This window comes from Neoarius graeffei, chromosome 25 (assembly GCF_027579695.1).
Source record: "Neoarius graeffei isolate fNeoGra1 chromosome 25, fNeoGra1.pri, whole genome shotgun sequence".
In the NCBI taxonomy this organism is placed as follows: domain Eukaryota; kingdom Metazoa; phylum Chordata; class Actinopteri; order Siluriformes; family Ariidae; genus Neoarius; species Neoarius graeffei.
In genome coordinates, this window is record NC_083593.1 from 36,441,134 (window position 1) to 36,467,038 (window position 25,905).

General features: G+C 41.2%; 1 protein-coding gene across 1 annotated transcript in view; it reads right to left on the minus strand.

Annotated features, from left to right (window-relative positions):
• The window catches only part of prrc1 (proline-rich coiled-coil 1), a 53,619-nt gene extending 28,232 nt beyond the window's left edge, over positions 1-25,387 (minus strand). The window contains exons 1-2 of the mRNA XM_060909693.1: positions 25,281-25,387; positions 8,390-8,502 (exon numbers count right to left, since the gene is read on the minus strand). Coding sequence (XP_060765676.1) covers positions 8,390-8,486 — 97 coding nt within the window. The 5' untranslated portion in view covers positions 8,487-8,502; positions 25,281-25,387. The remainder of the gene's footprint in view (positions 1-8,389; positions 8,503-25,280) is intronic.
• Between the last annotated feature and the right edge of the window lie 518 nt (positions 25,388-25,905).

Below are 25,905 nucleotides of genomic sequence, written 5' to 3' on the forward strand. Positions count from 1 at the left end.
GGGTGAGACAATTCCTGGGGCTGGCTGGCTACTATCAGAGGTTCATACCTAATTATTCAGGCGTCACCAGCCCGCTGACTGATCTCACTAAAAAGGGAGCACCAGATCCGGTCCAGTGGATGGAGCAATGCCAACAGGCTAAGGTAAAGGCTGCACTGTGTGGGGGGCCACTGTTACACTCCCCTGACTTTTCTCTCCCCTTTATTTTGCAGACGGACACATCGGACAGAGGGCTGGGGGCTGTTTTGTCCCAGGTGGTGGAGGGGGCGGAGCGTCCCGTGCTGTACATTAGCCGGAAGCTGTCGATGCAGGAAGGCAGGTACAGCACTATTGAAAAGGAGTGCCTAGTCATCAAGTGGGTGGTCCTTGCCCTCCGGTACTACCTGCTGGGGGACCCTTTCACCCTCTGTTCGGACCACGCGCCCCTCCAGTGGCTCCACCGCATGATGGATGCCAACGCGCACACAGATCAGCCGTTGATATCTTGCACTCCAGCCATTTAAATTCGAGGTGGTCCACAGGCTGGGGGCACAGATTGGGGGGGGGGGGGGGGGGGGTAATGTGGGAAGGTGAGTGGTCATGTCACTACACCGGTTATCAATTAACATGTGTGTGTGGCTCCTTCAGTGACTGCACCCGATAAAAGGAGGGTGAGAAGGGGAGGACGGCGCCGAGGGCTTGCTACTAGCCTGTGTGTGTGTGTGTGTGTGTGTGTGTGTGAGAGCGAGTGTCCAAGTTGTGTGCTATAAAGCAGCAATAAAGCAAAAAGAAACGAATTGTAAAACAACCACCTGCCATGCTTCTGTGCTCCACCCACACCAGTCTCTCTCTACAATGAGCCCTAGCTTGAGCTATCCATCCATTATCTGTAGCCGCTTATCCTGTGCAGGGTCATGGGCAAGCTGGAGCCTATCCCAGCTGACTACGAGTGAGAGGTGGGGTACACCCTGGACAAGTCACCAGGTCATCACAGGGCTGACACAGAGACAACCAACCATTCACACCTACGGTCAATTTAGAGCCACCAATTAGCCTAACCTGCATGTCTTTGGACTGTGGGGGGAAACCGGAGCACCCAGAGGAAACCCACACGGACATGGGGAGAACATGCAAACTCCACACAGAAAGGCCCCTGTCGGCCACTGGGCCCAAACCCAGCACCTTCTTGCTGTGAGGCAACAGTGCTAACCACTACACCACTGTGCCACCTGGCTTCAGCCAGCCTTTAAAAATTCATAACTCTGCCACTGAAGGTCCTAGCCCTGCCAAAATTTACAGGTTCCTCCCTCTCCCCAAGTGGCATACTAAAGACAACAGTAATAATACACTCCGTATTCACTGTTATTACACGATGCAGCTGAACTCCTGTTTTATGGTTGATAGTATCTGATTGATCCAGTCGGTTGATTAAGAGTTCAGTTTACATGAAACCTTGCAGTACAGTATTAAGTGCCAAGCTACCAGTCAATGGCAATGTTATTTATATTTTAATAGCGTTTATTTTCTTCTATTTTCTAAGTTCTAGTCCAGCAGATTTGAGTCTGAATGCCAAATGATATCACCGTGTCTAGTTTTGAGTCAATTTACAAGTCATTTTGTTACAAAGTGACTTGGAATCTCGTCCTCAAAATTTAAACTCCTATGTAAGAAGAGTTGTATTGTTACTCAATTTCTTAAAGAATTATTATAAAAATAGGTCATTACTGATGTTTCATGTTCCCTGTATGTGAGTACCAGCAAGTTGTAACCAACTGGAACATCCTTGACCCTCATACTTTTTTCTAGACATGGAACCAACCTGTGCGCGCTAATGTTTTCTTGGGCAGAACTTTAAAGCATATATGCAGAACCATGGCCTCACTTTCATTTATAAATGCCTCGAGACCTCAAGAATGGCACAGGAATAGTTTTAAGCGTTAACAACAAATCTAATATAGTAATTTTTATGATTTAAAGTGATTTATATAGGTAGCGGTCTGAGCGAATGACCTTGACGTCCGTAACATCACAGCAGGGAGTCTATCGGTCTCGTCACCATTTCCGCTATACTAAAACACAGAGCTGACTGCAACTCCGATCCTCCATTTTGAGCCAATTTATCGCCATGCCACGTAGATGTGTTTTTGGCCGATGCAGCAACACGACAGAAGGTGGATTTACGTTGCATTCATGGTCCAATAATGTTCAAACTGCAAAGATTTGGATGTGTTTTGCAAGTAGTTCACAGGCACATTGGGCACCTATGAAGTGGTCTTTCCTCTGCACATTTTAACGAGGACTCGTACGAGACCTCTGATCTGTTGAGGCGCGTTGGCTATAAGCCCATATTGAAAGAGGGTGCAGTACCAACAATTAAAGGAAAAGAAAACTACAAGAAAAGGAAAGTTTTTATTTTATTTTTTAAAGGAAAGCAAGTTCAGTTGCACCAGTTCTCCTGGAGTGAGAGCTGAGGGTTGTTGCTAAAACCCGAGACGGAACGGGATGGGGCATATCGCTTGGGTAGTGACCTCCCTGCAGTTGTTGCTAAAACCCGTGACATCCCGTTCTATCCTGGGTTTTAGTAATTGCCTGAGCCCAGCAGTAATGGCAGAACACACAGTATGGAAAGAATGCATACCTGCAAACTCAGAAGGTCTGAAAAAGGTGACAAACTTTTTTACCCCCCCGGACGCAAACCAAAACCCGAGCCCGCCCCCTCTCTGAAAAAAGGTGCAACATAGCTACAGGTAAACAAAAAAAACTGTTAATTAACATAACCTTGTTTTTTGGTCAATCAGTGCAAAATGGCTGATGGTCAATCAACAAAATCAACCACAATCAAGTAACAATGTCAAGCTGAGTAATTTACTAATAGTAAATCTCATTTCTTCATTTTTTTGGCCTGGACAAGCCGTTCCATGGCCAGTTTCCTCTGCTTTGCCATGTGTCTCTTTCGGGGAACATAGCTTCAGCCCACTAAGGGCTACTTTGTCTTCAGCCAGCACCTGGGCCAGGTTCACCATCACTGGTGCAAAGGTGAAAGGAAGTGAATATTCAGCAAGAGTAGCCAGAACCATTGCCTAAACAAAGAAAATATTATTAGATTTACAATATTAAAGCTGGTTTAATATTCACAAACTTCCATTGCTATTACAAAAGTTGTTAAGACTGGATCCTCATTCCAATAGACATGATCTAGGCTACGGTATTTAATCTCTAAATGAACTAAACATGCAATGTACAATATTTTTTTGGTAATGTAGGCTAATCTACTCCTATTTTGCCTAACATTACTTGATATTTGCCAGCAGGCTAATCTGTTAAACAGTGAAATGGTAGAATTACAGAAAACTACAAGCCTAGCCCATTTAGCCCCATCTATACACACCTCTGCATTGGCAACTCGCTGAAATGTAGATACAGGCACCCTAACTCGCTCCCTCATAACATCAGGCCCCTTGGAAGCACTTTGCTCTGGGACTGGAAGGACACTGGATGTGGTCATAACAGTGCACACTTTTTGACGGTGCACCTCTGTTTGGCAGTGTGCCAAAAGAGCATGAGAGCCTTTGTTGCTGTCATTTATTTCTTTTTGGCAAAGGCTGCATTTTGAATACCCGGCTTTGTCTATCCTACAAAAAAACTGACAGTGGGAAGCTGTGCTGAACTCCCTTCACTTCAGTCTTGACCTCGATTTGTACCCAGGCCCAGCTCCACCTGCACCTCAGACCTGCATCAAGCTTTGCTACATAAACAGCGTCTTCCTCTTTAAGCTCCCTCATTCTGGAAAAGAATTGACCAAATATTATCGGCTGGGTCAGGGCTCCTTTTTGTTACCATAAACGTTTGTAAAGGCTAACTCTAACTACATCCATCCATGTTAAATGATCCGCCGGAGAAGGTGTTTTAAATCACTTAAAAAACGCCGGTGTACTAACGTTGTTACGTGTTCATTTTCATTCCTCATCTTGTGACAATGTCGCATTATCATCAGATAACAGTACGGATGCAGTAGAGGTAGCCTTCACAAAAATTACTTGAACTGAACCGACTGGTACGAAAGGTTAACGTTAACACAATTCACTGATGTTAGCTGACATCCTAGCTAACGTTAGCATACAAGCTGAAAAACTTTACATTATGTCTAACGTTAAACATGTTGGAAAAGGTTTCATGTCACGATACACGTAACGTTGCTAAAGTAGGACTATCTTTGACAAATCAAGTTTAATTTACACAGCATATTACATTATTGGCAGATAACGAGACTTACCTCAAGTCTGTCGCGAGTGTCCATAGATCTCTGAAGTCTCTGACGCTGGTCGTATGTTTACTGTCTATGGTAGTCAGGCAAAGGTTTAGGTGGGGTTTACATTAGACCGCATCAGCGGATCATCAGATTAACGTTTTTAAAACGATTAGTGTGCACACAGCAACACCAATACACGATTCGCGTGCACACAGCAACGCCAATACACGGATACGCTCGGCTCCACAGGCATCCTGCGCTCCAAATCACTCCGCCCTGAACAGCGAGTGCCCTCTGGAGGGTGCGCACTCCGGCCCTGCGCAGCTCACAGAGCGCGCGAGTATAGCGCACGAGCAGTGATTCGGGACTGAGCCGCTGTGTGTGCGATCCCAGCGCACATCACTTACCACTTGCAAGTGGAAGGATGGCAAGCCTAAAGGCAATCATAACTACACAATGGGCAGTATTTGCATCAGTATTTGCAGTATTTTCATACTTTTATACTCTTTAATGAAAGGTGATACAAGGCGGAAGTCCGCGCCGTTTTTCAGCAGTCGCGTCACATGACCAACGCCAGCGAATCAGGAAGGTGGATGTCACAGTGACGTTGTCCAATGACGACGCCAGCTAGAGCTCAGCACAGCGTATCCGCGTATTCTCAATGTTTACACAGCACCGGACCAGACACGATCTGGATTGAATACGTGGACCCTGGCGGATTCCCGTTTCCCGGTGTTTCCAGGCGGTTTAATGTAAACGGACAGTGCATCCGCGAAGAAAACGAGACAGATACAGTCTAATGTAAACTTGGCCTTAGTTCACCATGGGAAAGATGGATTGACTTGGATGTTTGTGATTGGCCAAACGACTCTTGTGAACATGGCAATCCCATTTTACTGAAAGTCCCATCCACCGCTGATCCCCCGACCCCCCCCCCCAAAAAAAACTTCGGATCTAGATGAATCACGAGAATGACATTTTGTTTGCAAAACGGCGAATTTCGCCGAAAAGCGACTAGTTTGCAGGTACGAGAATGAGTGGAACAGCCATCTTATTTCTGAACTGGATATTGCTGCCATCTCGCCCTTACATGGAAGAAGTGAATGAACGGAAAACTGAACGAACAACTGAAAGTCAGATAGTTTCAAAACAAATCGGCCACAAGATCGGCCTTCAAGAAGCAAGAACACAGACGGGTAAGCTCCGACTCATTTGGATAAAAAACAAACACCACACTGTTTACTTGCATTTAGATTAATACATGTAACTTGTATTGTGTGTTTAAGTTACCGGTATAAGATTACTTAATTTGCTTCAGAATGTGATTGTCTCAGTTCATCTGATTATTTAATTAGTCTTTTACGTTTTATCAGTGAAAATGCATGCATGTACATGTATGTTGCATAAGTTATAACACCTATCCTGTTTTAATGAGAGTCAACCCACAATCAATGAAGTCAAATCAGTCTTAGGCCCTGTCCACACGGCAACGGATTCAGGTGACTCCGATACAATTGCTTATCGTTTAGGCCTGGCGTCCACACGGCACCGGCGTTTTGGGTGCCCAAAACGCAATCTTTGAGAACGGGTTCCAGAGTGGAAAGATCTGGCAATGTTGTCGTTGTGAAGTCGTCTGGATGAGTAGAACGGATTTGTTTATGATGACGTCACAACCACATGACTGTGAGTGCTTCACGCCGGGTAGAAGTGTAACGAACTCGATGCGAGTTGTCAACAAACCCTATAACTTGGTTCATGAAACGCGCTTACAAAATATTTTCACTGTGAATATTTATTGTGTAATGGTGCAAAGTGAGAGAGAGAGAGTCAATCCCGCCAGCAAAAATAGGGAAAAAAAGGAGCGATCTCACCTCTTCAGATGTTGGTTTACAGTAAGTCCTACAATACATTCCTCAAAAAGGGCATAGAAGAGCAAATTAATCCATCAACGTGTAGCATTCAATTTATTCCGGACCATTAAAGACGCCGCCTTCCGCGTAGAATCATACGTCATCCTCGCTGCCATATTGGATAGGTCAAAGCGGAGAATAAAGATTCATGTGCTGCGTTTAACTGTACCAACAGGTTTGCCGTCCAAACGAGATCACATGGGATTACCTTTCACAGGTGAGAAACAACAAATTAATCCATCAACGTGTAGCATTCAATTTATTCCGGACCATTAAAGACGCCGCCTTCCGCGTAGAATCATACGTCATCCTCGCTGCCATATTGGATAGGTCAAAGCGGAGAATAAAGATTCATGTGCTGCGTTTAACTGTACCAACAGGTTTACCGTCCAAACGAGATCACATGGGATTACCTTTCACAGGTGAGAAACAACAAATTAATCCATCAACGTGTAGCATTCAATTTATTCCGGACCATTAAAGACGCCGCCTTCCGAGTAGAATCATACGTCATCCTCGCCGCCATATTGGATAGGTCAAAGCGGAGAATAAAGATTAGCTGCGTTTAACTGTACCATCCAAACGAGATCACATGGGATTACCTTTCACAGGTGAGACTGGAAAAATACTTTTCATTGTATTTGGTCATTATAATGTAATTTTACGAACAGATTTTCCTGACTTTGTGGCTAATATGAAGTCTCGCGCATAATAGTTTATGCGCATGCGTCCTTGCTTCTATTCTTCTGGTGTCTCCGAAGGGACCGTCTTACAGCGCCCCTAGAGGTGTGGCATGTGTATTGCATCGTTTTCAGCAAGCGTTGCGTTGCCATATGGACCTGATATTTTACTGATCGTTGCCCATTTGGACGCGATATATTTTTAAATAACATCTCGTTGCCGTTGTCGTGTGGATGTAGCCATAGTTAAGCAAGTCGGTAACGGGATTTGTTACTTTCACCATAAATTTTTATTTATATGACTTTGGTCTGTCAAAGGCCTCGGCCTTAAAACCGGTTCCCGCTGTGACATCACACACTCAGGGCTGGCTGGCTCAGCTCGAATGCCAACTTTGTGGTTGATTTTAACTCTCAAAAATATTCCAATTTATGCAGCATACAAGAGTCAAGGATGGAGATACTATCCACTCAGATTTGTTTAAAAATAAAGGTTCTGCGTATCTCCTTTAAGCATGTTTTTCTTGAATCTGACATTTTCTTGTAAATTATATTCAATTTATAGTGCAATTAGCAACTAATGTCTAGTGTAATTTGGCCTTTGAAGATCACAAAAAGGTGCCTGGAAATAGCTGAGAAGCCATCTCCAGGCGTCTAAAGCCCTTCAGCTTCCGGGGCCCTAAGGCAAGCCTCAGGGCCCTGGCCCATCATTCGAACAGGCCGAAATTTGGACGGACAGACAACATTTCAGACTTGTCTGTCCTTTGACAGTCTGCTTAAAACTCCTTATTTGCGCGCGCACACACTTATTATTATACCATACATCATATATGAGGAAATTATGCTATGGACTAGGGTTGCCAGATCTGCAACCCTACCAACAGACAAGCAGTACTAAAATAATTGGTTTCCTCTCAAATCCTTCAGGTTGTGTGTTATGACATTTTGGCACAAATAAAAAAAGCAACATGTACGAGACAGAATAAAAGACGTGCTGGGAAGTTTAAAAATAGCCCAATTCTGGGAAAAATCATTGCACCTGTCAAGTCAACACTGCCTACACACAACTCTGAGCAACATTCATGATGCTAATTTACACTTGGTTTTCGGAGGCCAAATTTTATATTACTTTGTACATTACATGATCTAAATCAGCTGCATTTTTAATTTCTCCACAGACTTCAACCTCTTTAGAGAGATGTGCACTTTGCACATAGCTTAAACTGCAGATTTCGGCTTGTAAGACACTTTTATACGTCACACGGAAAGCCTGTTTACACAGCCGGTGGCTTAATAGTGCTTGAAAATGAGCACAAACAGCTTATTAAATCTGGCCCTAATGGACATCACTGGCCACAGCAATAACTTCCTGAAGGTCATCCTTCTTCAGCAATCAAAGTTATTGCCTTTGTATGTGATTAGTGTACAACCAGTAGACATTCCTGCTGTGGCATAGCCACAAAACACTCTGATTAAACATGAACGCTTTATATTTATGAATTAAATTTTTTAAAAAAAGGACAGCTTAAAGTTTGATTTCGTGTCATGTGATAAAGGCCGTGTTCAGCTCTTACCTATTGTGAGCGGTGGAGGACTGACTGTGACAGCAGCACTAAGAGGAAGTGGAGGAGTGCTGGGCGGCGTGGTCTCTATTCCACTCTCTTCCATCATCTTTTCTTAATTTTGCCTGCCATTCAAGAAGGACAAAGAAAATTTGTTCACATGCTTCCTTCACAGTGTTGCACTCCTACACTGACACAATGGGTCATACAAACAGACGAGCTTAAAAGTATTTGCTTATGTGCAGGATTTTTTTTTTTATTTCAAGAACAATAGTCTGGTTTGAAATAACATTAGGTAATCCGGTGAAAATATCTACACAATGCAGTCTGTCCTCACTGGCCACTATAACTCTCAGTTCACCATGGTTGTAAAGATTGGTTATTTGTGTTGTTCAAATCCCAGATCAGCAGTTTCTGAAATACTCAAACCAGCCCATGTGGCACCAACAACCATGCCATTGGAGAAGACTCGGACATCACCTTTCCCCTCCCATTCTGGGGTTTGAATTTGAAGCTGCATGATTTTATGCATTGTACTGATACCACAGGATTGGCTGAATTCATAAGTTCATGAATGTGCAGGTGTACAGTTGTTCCTATTAACATAGCCAGTGAGTGTACGTAGATACAGTATGTATTTACATCACAGTCTAACCTGGTTTAGTCCCCAGTTTTACTAGTGCGGGGTTAGTATGACTTAAAAAAAAAAATAATAATAATGAAAAAAATACCATGGTCCAAATTTTTGAAGATTGTAGCAGTCACTGTATGCATGTAACGATCCTCCCAATTCACAATTTGATTTTCCTATAATATTAAAAAAATCAACTTTATTCCTTCTGTTAAAAAAAAAAAAACCCCACAAGACATTTGTAAAGGACCACACTGAGGTTTTGTATTTGTGCCGTTTGATATTGAAAAAGGAGAAAAAAAGAAAAAGAGAACATTGGTTGGGTTATGAGCAAAATATGTCTAATTTATTTTCAGATCATAAATATTCTGAATTTTGTACATCTTTAATATAACCTGCATGTGTGAATTGACCTGGAAATACTGTGCGCTTGTAGTGTTAAAATTTGTCCTGGCGGTAAGCGCTGTAGTTTTGCACAGCCTTCAAAGTAGAACACTACTTCGCTTGGGCCTGTTGGCATCATCATCAGCACTTCATTTGCACAACTCTGACTTTGTCTACGATGCATGTTTTAGGTGGGGTTTACATTAGACCGTATCAGCGGATCATCAGATGAACGTTTTTAAAACGATTCGCATGCACACAGCAACGCCAATACACGGATACGCTCGGCTCCACAGGCATCCTGCGCTCCAAATCACTCCGCCCTGAACAGCGAGTGCCCTCTGGAGGGTGCGCACTCCGGCCCTGCGCAGCTCACAGAGCGCGCGAGTGAAGCGCACGAGCAGTGATTCGGGACTGAGCCGCTGTGTGTGTGATCCCAACGCCAGCGAATCAGGAAGGTGGATGTCACAGTGACGGTGTCCAATGACGACGTCAGCTAGAGCTCAGCACAGCGTATCCTCGTTTCTCAATGTTTACACAGCACCAGATCAGATACTTAATGGATTGAATACGTGGGCCCTGGCAGATTCAAGTTGTTCCACCTGTGGAGTCGTTTCCCGGCGTTTTAATGTAAACGGACAGTGCATCCGCGACGAAAACGAGACGGATACGCTCTAATGTAAACACCACCTTAATGACAGAAGAAAGGACTATTGTATCGTCCCCGTTTGCATGTTTAATGATGGAAGAAAGGACTATCGTATACATATTTGCATTCCTTTGAGAGCGCAGTGAGGTATGATGTTTGTCTAAGATTTGTAACTTATAGAACCATGTGTGCATAAATTTTAACCTTGTGTAATTTGAGATTACCTTGGTATTTATTTTATGAGGTGTGCCGTGGAAATAAGTTTGTGAAATGTTTGTTTTAAAACAGTTCTCATGATCCTGTAAGGATGATACAGATTAAAGTTTAACGTCATCTTATTGTGGTGGACTTAAATAAAGGAAACCTTACGCATCAGTCGAGACTCTCCATCGTGTTTTTTGGATCCAAGGACTGCTACAGCATTCATTTTTTTTAATAACCAACAAGTTACCCACATTTGTAAAGGTTGGAGTAAAACATAAGCCTTTTAACTTATTCATTTTATTAAAAATTAAAGTTAATAGGCTATTTAGTAATACACCTTCAATATTTCTACCACCTCCATTTACTCCACTTTAGCTTTGGGCAGCCTGTTTTTAAAAAAAAAAAAAAAAAAAGCTCCAATTTCTTATTTGTCCAGTTAAGATTTTAGATCTTAGATTTTAGGGTTTTTTTCTTGGCATTAGTGCTGCGTTACTTCCACCTAGGGTGAAGTCACATGTATTCCTGCTATTGTGCTTTATTGCTCCCTCTGCTGTCTAAACACAATTACCACTAGGAAAAATGAAGAGATTTTAAAACCTGATACCAACTGTGATTAATTTTTTTTTTTTTTATTTCAGCAATTTGAATGGTCACAAATTTGCATCATGATTTATCACACAATATATCGTTACTTGCCTGTTTCACTGTGCTGGACCTTTATAAAGTTTTGTGGATTATTCTACTATCGGGGTAAAGAGAATACAACATTTTCATTTCATCATGTATATAAACGTAAGCTTGGAGTCTGATCGGGTTTACTTGGCCCCACAAAATATGAAGGAATCAGTATGCATGAAACAGTTGCAGAAAATAAGCAAATGTTTATTGTGCAAACTGCAATGTAGTAAAAGCAGAACTTAAAAGAAATAAATATGCCAACAACTTTACCATTGCTTCCTCTTCTAGCCTCTTGTCTAGTGTTTTGATCTTGTTCTCATCCATAGTTTAGTCTCTGCCAATCGCCTGAATTCGGCCTGTTTGACCACAACTTTGCTTCATGTGTTGGATTTATTTCACCTTATTCTTCTAATAAACTAATTACTGCACATGCATCCATCTTATTTACCCCACAACCCCAGTTGAGAATAATTCTATAATTTGCTGCCTATTTAAAGTGCATATCCTGGACCAATTTTTTTTTTTTAAATGTGAAAGTATGTCCCTTTACACACTCATCCAGAAGGGTAATTTTGCACAACACCATCTGTCTACAGCAGAAAAAAACGCGTCTGGAAAAATCCCAAGGGAGTCTGGAGCCAGATTCGTGACGTCACCTGTGGAAGCGCCAGCAGGCTGCGAGAGCTTTGCACGGTTTCAGTGCACAGCCTGTGCAGACCAAGTTTAGGAGCTTGCGATTTTGCATTGAAATATGGAATTGTCACCTGAGCACAATGTTACTTCACCTTTGGATGAAGAATATAATGAGATGTCAGAATTGGGGCTTCATCTGTTTGGATTTGATGATGATTCAAGTAGTGAAGATGGCAGAGACAACACCAGGGATGTAAATAATACGGTTTTCTCAAACAAACCAGCGCTGACGTAGGATTCAGAGGGAGGCGTCCCACACTCGACGTCACGAAAATCAATGTTTCCCGGGAAATCCAAATGCCAAGTTTTTTCAGAGGCGGACCAATTCGCCTCAAATGGCTTGATTTCAACTGAATTTTTCCGGTATTGCGCAAGGTAAAAAAAATTGCAGAGAATGCAGAATGTTACAGATATTTGACCAAAGTTTAATATAAAACAGGAGGATTCCATTGATCTTGCTCCTGAATTTACCTGTGATATGCACTTTAAGCCAGGAGTGGAGATGCTCAGATAAGGGGGCTTGATTTCAACTGAATTTTTCTGGTATTGCGCAAGGTTAAAAAAAAAAAAAAAAAATAATAATAATAATAATAATAATAATAATTGCACAAAATGCAAAATGTGACAGATTTGACCAAAGTTTAATATAAAATAGGAGAATTACATTGATCTTGCTCCTGAATTTACCCGTGATATGCAATTTAAGTGTTACAGCTGTTTCAGCTATACTACAATATGGCGGTATATGAAAAATTCATACCTGTACACGAAATTAAAACCGGTATACTATCCAGCACTACTGGGGACTTGAGGCCTGGTCCCACAATACCGAGAAATATCAATGATAAACTGCAGGGGACTAATTTATAGTTGTGTGGTTGGTGGCCACACCAGACCGATAACAATACCTATAGCCCAGGCATGGGTTTATTAGTATCGGTGAGATTGCTTCTGGAGCAGTTTTTCCAGGCTGGGACCTGATCGGATAAAACATCTGACCAATCAGGTAATTGTTTACATGTGACGTTGTCAGAGCACGTACCGTTTTCCCCACGCATCTTTGTACATCCTTTTTCTATCATGAAGTTATAGAATACGGATTCACGGAAAATAAAAATAAAAAATAAAGCACGGATGTGTGATTTTCAATGAACTATCAATAGTAAATTAATAAACAATGTATGAACTGGCAATCCAAACATTTGTTTTAGACTTCTTAATTTTTTTTTAATCCGTATGAAATCGGTAATCAAATCTGTAATATACTGAAACTTCCGTGACCAATCCGTAAATTATTAGCACCCGTATTAAAATCCGTAACCACTCTGCATTTCGTATCCTTTATTATATTTCCGTAGTATGTGACCTATCCGTATTTTGTCAACCACGGGAGTGTGTACATGGGTTGTTTTGAAGTCCAAGCTGTACAGTACGACCCGGAAGAATGTGCTACTACGTGGAAAAAACTTCCCTGACCATTCTGAAGTTGTATGCGTTTATTTTCGAGTGTCAGGACCAACCGATATTATAGTCGGGATTATAGTTGTGGTGTGACTGCTCCAGACTGGAACTAAACTCAGGCAGAGGGATATGGCCCTTTTCCACTACCCTTTTTCAGCTCACTTCAGCTCGCTTCAGCTCACTTCAGCCCGACACGGCTCACGTTTCGACTACCAAAAAACAGCACGACTCAGCTCGCTTCAGCCCTGCTTAGCCCCTAAAACTCGCACCGTTTTGGAGTGGGGCTGAACTGAGCCAAAGCGAGCCGAGTGAGGCTGGGGGCGTGAGCAGACACTCCCCTGTGCACTGATTGGTGAGGAGGAGTGTCCTCACATGCCCACACACGCCCCGCGAGCGCGCTGGGATCTGTAAACACCGCAAACCCGGAAGGAGAAGAATTACGAGAATTATGAAGCCTTATGCGCCTCGCCTCATCTATACGCTCTTGCCAGTATCTGTCCGCGTTGTTGGTGACAACAAGCCACAGCACCAAGACCAGCAACACTAACGACTCCATGTCCTCCATGTTTATTGTTTACTATTCGGGTCGTGAGACTACCGCTTAAAAGCTCACTGATGTCACTGTTTGCGCTGCTTAACGACATCACCTGACGTCCACCCACTTTCGCTAACTCCACCCAATGTGTCCACCCACTTCCAGCCAGCACGGTTCAGCGTGGTTGTAGTCGAAATGCAACTCCAACAGCCCCGCTCAGCCCGACTCAGCATGGCACGGCTCAGCCCGACTCAGCCGCGTTTGTAGTGGAAAAGCGGCATTAGTCATCGGTGTTGTGGGATCAGGCCCTAAGTGTTTGGCGAAAAGTCTTGCCCCAGTTTCATGAATGACAGCCCTTCAATGACACATCACAGTTGAGAAGAAGCACCTCCACAATCAGATGAAGTATGCAGATCTATACTGATGGGAGTTATCAACCCAAATCTTTCTAGAGGAGATAATTGAAGCCTATCCTTTTTAAAGTGCTACATCTCTGCGAGAAACAAACTTTGGTACAGAGTTCAATAGCTACTCAGCAATCATTATGGCATTTTATACACACAATTTATAAGCGCACGTGTCAGATTTTACTTATGCGGGCTATTAGCTTTCTCCAGAGAAGGGAGAAAAGTGAAGAAAAAGCAGGCCGAAAGGCTATACATCCTGTCAACCTGGGCGCAGCCGAGTGAATTAATACATCAGATCAACCCATTAACTCCAATGCTTCAGCTAGTAAACATCAATATTTCTTGTTGGGCGTTAATTACCAGAGTCTCGTTGCTAGCTAGTAACTTGCAGGTGTAAAGGAATCTGATCGGTTGTGCTTCCTTAGCACGTTTCTCCAGAGCCAAGTCAACAGTCTGGACGATTAGCAGCTACAGTACACAACCAACAAAGACGACAGTCTGCTGGAATGGTGTAGCTGCTTATAAACAAGGACTTATCTCCTGAACTGACGTGTTCAATAATAGTTGCCAACAGTTTTGCTTTGCTAGTCCATTATGCATCCTGCTCCGCATTCAATTCATTTTAATTTAATTAAACACTGCATTTTCAATTAGCAACTCTGACCAAGTGATAAATGTAATTCAAATCGATATCAATTACTTGCTGCCAGTAACGTTATGACTCCGCCCACTCTTATTACTGTTCTAGTAATGCATTTTATTTTAGATGAACAAAGAGAGCTGACTCGCATGCGAGCCATTTCTTCCTTTTTTTTTTTTTAAATAGATAAAGGCAATGGCGTTATTCTTGCAGTGTAATTTAATCAAAACCTATCCGTGGAAACCCATTTTCAGCATCCAAACCATTCATGAATGGTGACAACACAGATTGAGATTTTCACCAGGATAATAGCCTGGAAATTTATTTTAGCTTTGATTACAGCACATTCACTGTGGCACTGTTTCAACAATGTTTTGTTACGTCAAGATTTATTTCTGTCCAGAGCTGCATGAATTTTTTTGCCGAGATCTTGTCTTGATGACGGGAGAGTCAAACCTCTCAAGTCTTCTCTGGCACATCCCAAAGACTTTCAAATGGGGTTAAGGTCAGGACTCTACATTAACTTTTGAAACCACTTGTCCTGTCAGGCAAGTTGAAAGGAAATTTACTTGTCCGAATGTGAAGTTGACTTGTCCGAAGAAAAATTTGAGAGAAAAAACCCCCCACAAAAACTATTTGTAATAAACTAATTTCACCAGAATTACTTTAACACAATCTATCACTGCAGAAAAAAATTGGACTCCATCAGTCATTAATTTATGAGAAATTGAAAACCAGAAAATTAAAATTATACAGTATATTTTCATTTTTAAATTATTAACTTTGAATATATATCCTCCACTGATTAATAATTGTTATCTAATTATTCATTGTGGCTCCTGTATGGTATTTAATGGTTGCGATGAAAGTTGTGGTGTGTTTTACATTTTTGTTGCGATTACATTGCGGGAGGAAGTGAAAGTTGCAAGAAATTGTTGCGATTTTCTCTTTTTATGATTAAAATTGAGTGATATGTTAAATATTAAGTTATTACTGAAAAACTATTGATTAAAAAAAAAAAAAAAGACACTGAGAAATGGTCCTATAAACAACTTTACCAATATAAAAGATTACCAGGACTACAAAAATGCAGAAAAATAGGCTTTACTTATCCAAATGCACCTGTTGGTTCAAAAGTTAAAGTGCAGAGAACCTCACAGCACAACATGAAGTTACCTTAAAATATAATATAAATGCCTCAGCTTTCATGTAAGAAAAAAATCTATTAATACTAGTACTGTGTGCAGGCAGTCTCTCCTGAAGACTAAATTAAACAATAATTATAAACTAATAAAATAAATGGCTCAGGCTTCATAGAAGAAAAAAACCAATTTGAACAGAATCTCACAGTATGACACTGAAGCTACCTAAAGAATGGAAAATAAAATACCATTTTGCCAAAAATGTTGCCATCCATTAATTTATTGTATTAAGTAAAAAATAATGTAAAGTGCACACAGTCCTTCACTGTAAACATAACACACTTTCAGTAACAGAATTTAAGCCTATATAAACACTGACTCGCACATGCCGCTTCTCTTGAACGGAAACACGGAAGTAAGGCGGAAGGTAGTTTGTCGACGTCACCTCAAGACGACGCCAACGATTGGTCAAATTTGCGGGAAAGTTGTGGTGATTGCAATTATATCCAATCACCGCCCTGAATTCACGGGGATTGGTTGAATGTGTGTTGAAGTTGCAAATCGCAACATCGCGAAATCCTGGAGGGTCTGATAAACGACCGTTTACTTTTCAGCTCAAATACACGAAGCGGTATTGGCCGGTTTCGCAAGCGGAATATTGCGCATGCACACATCGCTCTTTCCGAAGAGAAACATCCGGCGATTCATCAAAACAATGTCGAGTGAGATGCTTCGGAAATCATGTGAATAAACTGATAAATTTGATATGTAACCCGAATATCGGCGTATTTTGGCACTTGTCCGATCGGACAAGTAACGGAGACGATGAACTTGTCCGACAGAAAGGATCACTTGTCCTGGACAAGCGGACAACCGTTAATGTCGAGCCCTGCTGTGGTGGGTAATTCATGTGAGAAAGTGATTCATCATGCTCCCTGAACCACTCGTTCACAATTCGAGTCTTAATTTATGCCCAAGCTATCGGGGGGGGGGATAAAATCCATTGACATGAACCTGGTCATTCAGTATATTCAGGTCATCAACTGACTTCATTTTATTATCGCATAATGTTGCTGAGTCTCGACCTGACCAACCAAAGCAACCCCAGATCTTCATACCTCCTCCAGAGCAGGGCTCGAAATTAACTTTTTTTCTTTGTGTCCCCCAGTGGTCCCGAATTCTGTGTTGTATTGTCCCGAATGGAAGCAATAGTGTCCCCATTTTTTTCCTCTCTGAAATAACCAGTGGTTAATATTATCATATGAAGTTACTATTATATTTGTAACTATGCGATTTTGAACCCTTTATATCATTTTTACAATAAGTCACAAGACACAAGCGACACATGTCCTATACATCATCTACTTCAAAATTACAGTTATTGCATTTTCAGTTTATTAAACTTTGGCGATCTCACTGTATGAATAGATACCCGTTTATTTAAAGGGGCCAACTAGCTCATTCAGAAAATGTTTCAACTCCCTACATCTGCAGTACACTTTAGTTGAAAATAAGACCCCTTTTATGTTCATTTCATCTACTTATACCTTGAATATCTGTTGGCACTTATACAGGGTCTCTGCACATTTCTGACCAGCAAAAATAATACTTTTTAAGACCATTTTAAGACCACTGAGTATAAAAAATAAGACCACTACCGCGGAACAAATACGTACAGTAAAAAAAAAAAAAAGCACACTCTAGGTTAAGTTCAAAGCATTTTTTTTAATAAAAAATGTGCATCTTCAGTTTACAAAACAGAACATTAGCTGCCTTCTCGATATTTTAATAGTAGGGTACTGCTGTAAACAAACAGTGAGGAAACAAATTGATCTTCAGTTAACAAAACAGAACATTAACTGCTTTCTCAATATTTTAATAGTAGGGTACTGCCATGAACAAACAGTGAGGAAACAAGGAAGTTTGACTACTGATCGAACTGCCTCTGGGGACTGTTGTTGCCCGACTAGCAGCATAGCGCATATGCTTTTCCCCTTTCGAGTGAGCGTCAAGGGCTTTACAGCCCATTGTTGTTAACTTGATGTCTTTCCGACATACCTTACATCTCGCTTCATATTCTGAAGTTGCTGTTGTTAGCCAACTTTTGTATTTTGGCTCCTCAAGCCACTTGTTACTAAACTTACACTTCCCCATCTCCGTTCATGTTCAAGTTCAACCACTTCTTCCTCGTCTGCTCTACTCTCAATGGTTCTACTACCAGTGTTGGGCACGTTACTTTCAAAAAGTAATTAGTTATAGTTACTAGTTACTTTTCCCAAAAAGTAACTGAGTTAGTAACGGAGTTAATTTGTCATAAAAGTAACTAATTACCAGAGAAAGTAATTATTCCGTTACATTTTGTTCCCCCTCAAAAAAAAAAATCATTCAATTAGTGTAATCATAAAAGTGAATGTTAAATGTGTTTAATGACTGAAATGGACACTTAACAGAACCAATTAGTAAATGTTATCTACACTATATTAATATTTTTGTGGGACAATGTGAGATAAGACATCTATCAAATGTAATATATTTTTGTAGTTATTAAAATTATGTTACTAATTACTGGCCACTGACGAGGACAAACGCTCTGTTCCTCGACATAATGTGCATTGCACGTAAACACTCTTGCCTTTTATTTCAAGTAATGAAAAGTAATGGCTGTATTTCCAATTTGAAAGCGCAGTCTTGGGCTGACCGCCCGCCATCGCTGTGTCTTCCGATTGAAAGAGCGCGCAGTAGTGCAGTAGGCGTGGCCTACCTACGTATGTTGTCCAAATCTACTCTGATTGGCTTACTGTGCCGTTGTCTCGTGTCTCCCCGCCCCACACGAAAGCAGAGTAAAGAAAGGCTGAACGAGCAGCGTGCCAGATGAAAACAGCTTTAATAAAGTAACGCATGGTATTTTATTGTAAGTAACAAACGGCGTTATAACGATTTAAAAAGTAATTAGTTAGATTACTCGTTACTAAAAAAGTAACGCCATTAGTAACGCCGTTTATTTCTAACCCCGTTATTCCCATCACTGTCTACTACATGGATAAAAGAACACACTGCCCCCTGTGGCGTGGTTCCTGCGCTATTAGAACTAGTGCTAGACACACAACGGCTCTTGTGCTACTTGTTCAGCATCTTGATAACAAACGACGCTGGTTGAATAAATAACGTTAGCACGGAAAAAAAATCCAGACATGTTTTTTTTTTTCATTTACCGTAGGCTACCCGGATGAAATTTAATACCTCCCATGTGAAATTTAATACCATAGCTCAAAAAATAGCGAAATATAATGCTTTTTAAGACCTTAAAAAACACATATTAAAAATAAGACTTTTTAAGGATCCGCGGAGACCCTGTTATAAGGCCAACTTATAATTTTCACCATTACCGTTATCCATAGCCCTGTGATGACCTGGCGACTTGTCCAGGGTGTACCCCGCCTTTTGCCCGTAGTCAGCTGGGATAGGCTCCAGCTTGCCTGCGACCCTGTAGAACAGGATAAAGCGGCTAGAGATAATGAGAGATGAGATGAGACCGTTATCCATTTTTATGAACTTTCCGTTATCCATTACCGTTATCCATTTTATGAACTTTCGCTGCCGGGTGCAAATGTTAGCAACATCAGCATAGTGGCAGGTCCGAGCCTAGTTGTGCTGCTGACTGACTAAACTTTCTGAACTAGAAAGACACCAAGAAAACTCACTTATTCTGTTGAACGGTATCTTCCGTCAATATCATCCACATCATTCCTGTTGTATTTTATAACGTGTCTAACAGTGTTCATTAAGTTCATTCAGTTGCTAGCGTTGCCTGCAGACCAGGCGAGGACACTTTGGATCCTGAAGGTCCCGGAGACGTTATGTCTGGGCTTTCAGTTTCTTCCCCGCGGTCGGTCCGCTTCAACCACTTCAGCATTTTTGTTCTGGCAAGAGTCGGCGCAGCGTGTGCGGTAGCAATTCCATTCCAAGTCCATATAATGCGGACTCCGGCCGAAGATTCTAGAACAGAATGCGCTGCTCTGTAGCCTACGGATGCAGGTGCATCGAAAGTGTAGCTACTATGTATTTTTCGCTGTTAACGTTTTAAAATTGACAAATTAGGTGAATGTGTTACGGCTTTGTAAATAATGTTAATGTAGAACTTTTTTTCTAGATCTATTTTTTTCCATTGTCCCGGGATTGTCCCAGATATGATAATTTTGTGTCCCGATGACATTTTTTATGGTCCCCGGGACGTCGGGACACCGTTAGTTTCGAGCGCTGCTCCAGAGGCTTGTACAGTGGCCACTATGCATGATGTGTGCATCACTTCATGCTCTTTCCTTCTTACCCTGATGAGCCCATCACTCCAAATAAACTAGGGTAAATCTGGATTAATCAGACCACATGACCTTTTCCCACTGCTCCAGAGTCCAATCTTTACGCTACCTATCAAATTGAAGCCTTTAAAAAAAAAAAAAAGTCTCATGAACAAGTGGTTATCTTATGGCCGCACAGCTGTTTAGTGCCAATCCTATGAGTGGAAATGCTCTTTCACTATTAAAATAAAGCCATGAGTTCTACTGTGTATTTTTTTTTTTAACAATCTGACTTCACCAATCGATTAAGTGATCTCCAATCATGGTCAGTTAAGATTTTTTTCTGACCACATTTCTTCTGTGAAGTTGGCAGGTCACCATTATCCTTCCAGGTTGTAATGATGCGTTGGACAGTTCTTAATCCAATTCCAGTCATTTCAGTAATCTTCGCTGTTTTCTTTGATGCAGGAGAATAATTTGACTTCTGAAATACAGCAACACCTTCAACGTGACCACAGGATACGTCTTCCAACGTTTGTTTAAAAAATGAGAAGCTACTCACTGCATCAGTTCAGGTTAAAAAATTATTGCCAGCAGAAACGATAATCACGGCAGTAATTATCCAATCAAAGTCTCTTACGTAGTTGCTCATTTAATAAATAGAGGATATTACACAGTTGCACAAAGATATGTTTACCTTCAAGGGCTGAGTGTATACAATCATGAGTGAGTGAAGTGAATGAAAGAAAATATTTTCAACACGAGAAGATAAACATATCTCCGTGCCATTATACGGAGAAAAAAAAAAAAGTTAAGCAAAAGAATTTTAATTTTGAACCAGTTCACCATTTTGACAGTGTGCATCAAGTCAGTGGGAAAACACTGGGAGTGATATTCATCCATTATCTGTAGCCGCTTATCCTGTACAGGGTCGCAGGCAAGCTGGAGCCTATCCCAACTGACTATGGGCGAGAGGCAGGGTACACCCTGGACAAGTCACCAGGTCATCGCAGGCCTGACACAGAGACAAACAACCATTCACACAGCCAATTTAGAGCCACCAATTAACCTAACCTGCATGTCTTTGGACTGTGGGGGAAACCGGAGCACCCAGAGGAAACCCATGCAGACATGGGGAGAACATGCAAACTCCACACAGAAAGGCCCTCGCCGGCCACGGGGCTCGAACCCAGGACCTTCTTGCTGTGAGGCGACAGTGCTAACCATTACACCACCGTGCTGCCCAGGAACGACATCAGAGTGAAATATTGGAAAATGCCACTCAGATCCACGATGTATTTCGTATGAAAATTGCAAGTTTTTCAACATAAACTTCATATCTTCAAGCCAACATGTGATTTTCTTTTTATTATATAGATATAAACATCAATTTCCTCATGAGTGACAAACTATGTGTCACAGCTGTCCTGGATGTAGCACGTATGAAAAATATGTGTTATTTACCAGCTGGGAGGTCCGTATCGTGAAATACCATGACTGAGATCTTGAAAGCACGGACCGAAGCCAGTATTCAAGGCCGAGGTCACGGTATTTCACCATACGGACCAACTTTAAGCTGGTAAATAATATATTTATTTTTTTCTTTACCAAATTCTAACTGAAAACGAGAGCACCCGAAAGGGAAAACCGAGCCGAGCCGCCATTTTGAATCCTCATTCACGGCTGGAATGCAAATGGCTTCCTCCTCGGTATACAAGTGCACTTCCATGGCAGGAAAAAAAAAAAAAAACTACATTTTGCCACCTATGTAGTCCCCTATTTATACAAATAGGAGTCATTCGGGATTCAGCCATGCTTTTGCTCGGCGTTAGCAAATTACAGTTTTTAGCTTTCTCCTGAAATGTTCTCTTATTTCTTCTTCCTCAGGGTAGTAAAACGCGCTTTCGCTGTGAAGACTGTCGTTATCGCTATCCATGCTGTAAAATTAATGCTATTCTCCTGAGAAATGCTGGCAAAAATTAAGATTTTTGATAATCTTATAAATAAATCTTATTAAAAAAAAGAAGATAAACATTGACAAAAAAATGCTACTATGTTTTTTGTTGTTGTGAATGAGCGAGTCACCAGAGGTCCATAACTGGGGTCGTATCGTAGGATACGGACCCACTCGCCAGCCAATCAGAGCGCAGGATTTGGACCTCGAAAAAAAATAAAAGTGGTGCATTTCCCAGTTAAACACTCCTGTCCATGTAATTTACATCTCCCCTCTTAGTGACATCATGAAGCTTGGAAGGATGGAACAGATTACCGGGGTCTCTGCTGAGTGTATGCATTTTGCACAGTTAACTAGTTTTACTAACCAGCCAGTGAAGTTCATACAAACCATAGCATGGAAATCAAACACTCAGCTCACACACTGATTAGTGCAGACCTGGGCATTTTACGGCCCGCGGGCCGCATCCGGCCCTTTGGTTCATTCTGACCGGCCCGCGTAAGGTTAATCAGAAATTACAAAATAAACGCATTTTCTAATTTTACCTCATGCATGGACTGAATGTGCGTTGCTTTTATTTTGAACTTGTGCTCAACAAAAACGCAATGAGCATGACATGAAATCCCACGAAACCTAATCCCGCGATAACTACTTCCGTAATTTGTCCAGACCAACCACAAACTTGTACGTCATCCTTCAAACAGTCCAGCCAATCACATAGCGTGACGTCACTAGCAGGCGCCGGAGCCCGAGCCGATCTGTAGATCTGATACCTACACCGAATCGAAGTTGTTGCGAGCAGATCACAAGAAGACTTTAGCCCCCAAAATGTCCGCAAAAAGAAAGGTAGATGCCAAATGCAGGGCTTTCAACAAAACATGGACTGCTAAGTATTTATTTACTGAAGTCCGAGATGAAGCCGTGTGTTTAGTTTGCGGAGAGCAGATCGCCGTGTTCAAAGACTACAATTTGAGTCGGCATTACCAAATGAAAAACACCAAATGAGGTGATTAGACTACAAAAGTGGACATCATTATTATAATATGATATATCTTGCTTGATATTTGGAGTAGAAAGACAATAGTGTGATGTCTTTATTGTGTTTTGGGGTGAATGTGACTGAAAAAAAAAAGGTACAAACGTTCACCTTTTGTTAACCATTGTTTTGGGAAATTTGATTGAATAAATGACATTTTTTGTAAGGCAACCTCGTTTTTTTTCCATACTCTTACCAGTCTTAGCAGCTTGTAAAAACAATGATATTTACTGCTTTATATAAAGAAATACAATTAATATTATGCAGAATTTAGTTCAACCTTTTGGTCCGGCCCTCCACAAAATTTTCTGTTTCTCATGTGGCCCCATGGAAAAAATAATTGCCCACCCCTGGATTAGTGTATTATGCTAGGCCAAGTTAACATTAGACCGTATCGGTCTCGTTTTCTTCGCGGATGCACTGTCCGTTTACATTAAACCGCCTGGAAACGCCGGGAAACGGGAATCCGTCAGGGTCCACGTATTCAATCCAGATCGTGTCTGGTCCGGTGCTGTGTAAACATTGAGAATACGCGGATACGCTGTGCTGAGCTCTAGCTGGCATCGTCATTGGACAACGTCACTGTGACATCCACCTTCCTGATTCGCTGGCGTTGGTCATGTGACGCGACTGCTGAAAAACGGCACGGACTTCCGCCTTGTATCACCTTTCATTAAAGAGTATAAAAGTATGAAAATACTGCAAATACTGATGCAAATACTGCCCATTGTGTAGTTATGATTGTCTTTAGGCTTGCCATCCTTCCACTTGCAAGTGGTAAGTGATATGCGCTGGGATCACACACACAGCGGCTCAGTCCCGAATCACTGCTTGTGCACTTCACTCGAGCCCTCTGTGAGCTGCGCAGGGCCGGAGTGCGCACCCTCCAGAGGGCACTCGCTGTTCAGGGCGGAGTGATTTGGAGCGCAGGATGCCTGCGGAGCCGAGCGTATCCGTGTATTGGTGTTACTGTGTGCACGCAAATCGTTCTAAAAACGTTAATCTGATGATCCGCTGATACGGTCTAATGTAAACATGGGCTTAGACTGTAAGATATACAGTACATATTGCCTGCTACTGTTTCTTAATGTGGGTGGGTGAGGGAACAGATCCCACAATATATTTGAGCCAAAGTATGACAGTAAATTAAAAAAAAAAAAGTGTTAAAAATACCAAAGACTAACATGCCATCTCCACCTCTAGTCTTCTAAACACCATCCAAATACATTTCAAATCTAACTATCAGATCTCTAAGCCCCTAGTTTAGGCAGTCGTCTTCTTGTGGAGACTTTTTTTTGTGATCGAGTTACATTTCAGGAGCATGACGTGCTTCATTCATATCTCAGAAAGGATACAGGATGTAATTCTCTAGAAAAGCAAACACACACACACAGGCATGTGGCCTACATTCTCATCAAAGGGTTTTATTTCTAGTGTTAACAGTTAAAGTTCAGATGGTGTTGCTTTGCCATTAACCTGACAGGTGAAGCAGCATCAGCTTCTCGATTTTAACGTGATTATTATTATTTCCACATTTTCCAGAAGTCACTGAGTCAGTCATCCACTACTATTTGTTTAAGATGCAATTAGCCTTATTGTTGCCACGTATTCAATCACTTCAACGGGATAAAAACAGCCAAATAAAAGTCATACAAATAAAAGCATTCCCATCCTACACGGGGTTTTTACGCTTTAAAATGATTTAACAACCACATACTGTATTACTGATAACTACTGAATAAATTGTTCTAGATAAACTCTAAAGAAACTAAGACTCGGGCTGCGTCTCAAATACCTCCATGATCACTACATACAGGCTTCATATACAGCGTAATATAACGCTTTTAATAACCTACATAGTGTACTCTATTTCAACCAGAGAGTAATTTGGAACACAACCGCACAGCTAACCGCTAACTAGACTCCCGTTCATAATTAATCCGGAAAGTGGGTAATACAGCTTTTTTTTCTGTTAGAGACACATAAAATGATTAGTTTTATCGTTATGCACAATGTTTTGTATGCAAGCATACATATTTATGAATGAATTAATGAATGCAAGCTAACTAACCAACCAGGCTGGCTGCTGTTTAGCCTGTTAGCTGAGTTTATGCTACTTTGTCAGGCGAGCAAACTAACAAATTACACTCAAAACATAATATCACTTTAAAAAGTCGACATGAAATACTCGTACCTGACACTTCAGTCTTTTTAGGCAATACGTCTGAGTAAACGCGAAATTACATCCAAACAACTCCAGAACCAAACTCAATTAACCCTATCGAAAATGGCCGCGTTAGCATGACGTCAGCAATTGCCACGTCTGAAGTAGAAGTAGGCGGGGCTTCCAGTGCAGGCTCGAGATATGATTGGATTTCGGAATTATTATCATTTATAGTATTTATTTATCAGGAAAGGCTGGTTCATTCACAAATCACATTTTTATTTTTATTTTAATTTTTATTTCGAACATGTATAAAAAATCTATGTAACTATTTGTACATACAAAAGAAAGAAAACAAGAAAGTGACAAAAAAAATTAATAAATAAAATACATAAAGAGCTAAGACATTACAATACACCGCACATTGTTCGAAAAAGGAGTGGGAAGAAGTACAATACTTTTTTTAATTTCCCACCCCTTTTTAACTACCCCGAAATCCAAACTACATTAATACACCTATAAAAATATATACCATATATACACTTCATAAATATCTATATAAATATATAATTACAAAAATAAATATATACTACATACCATATATATACACACTTCATAAATATCTATATAAATATTTAATTACAAAAATAAATAT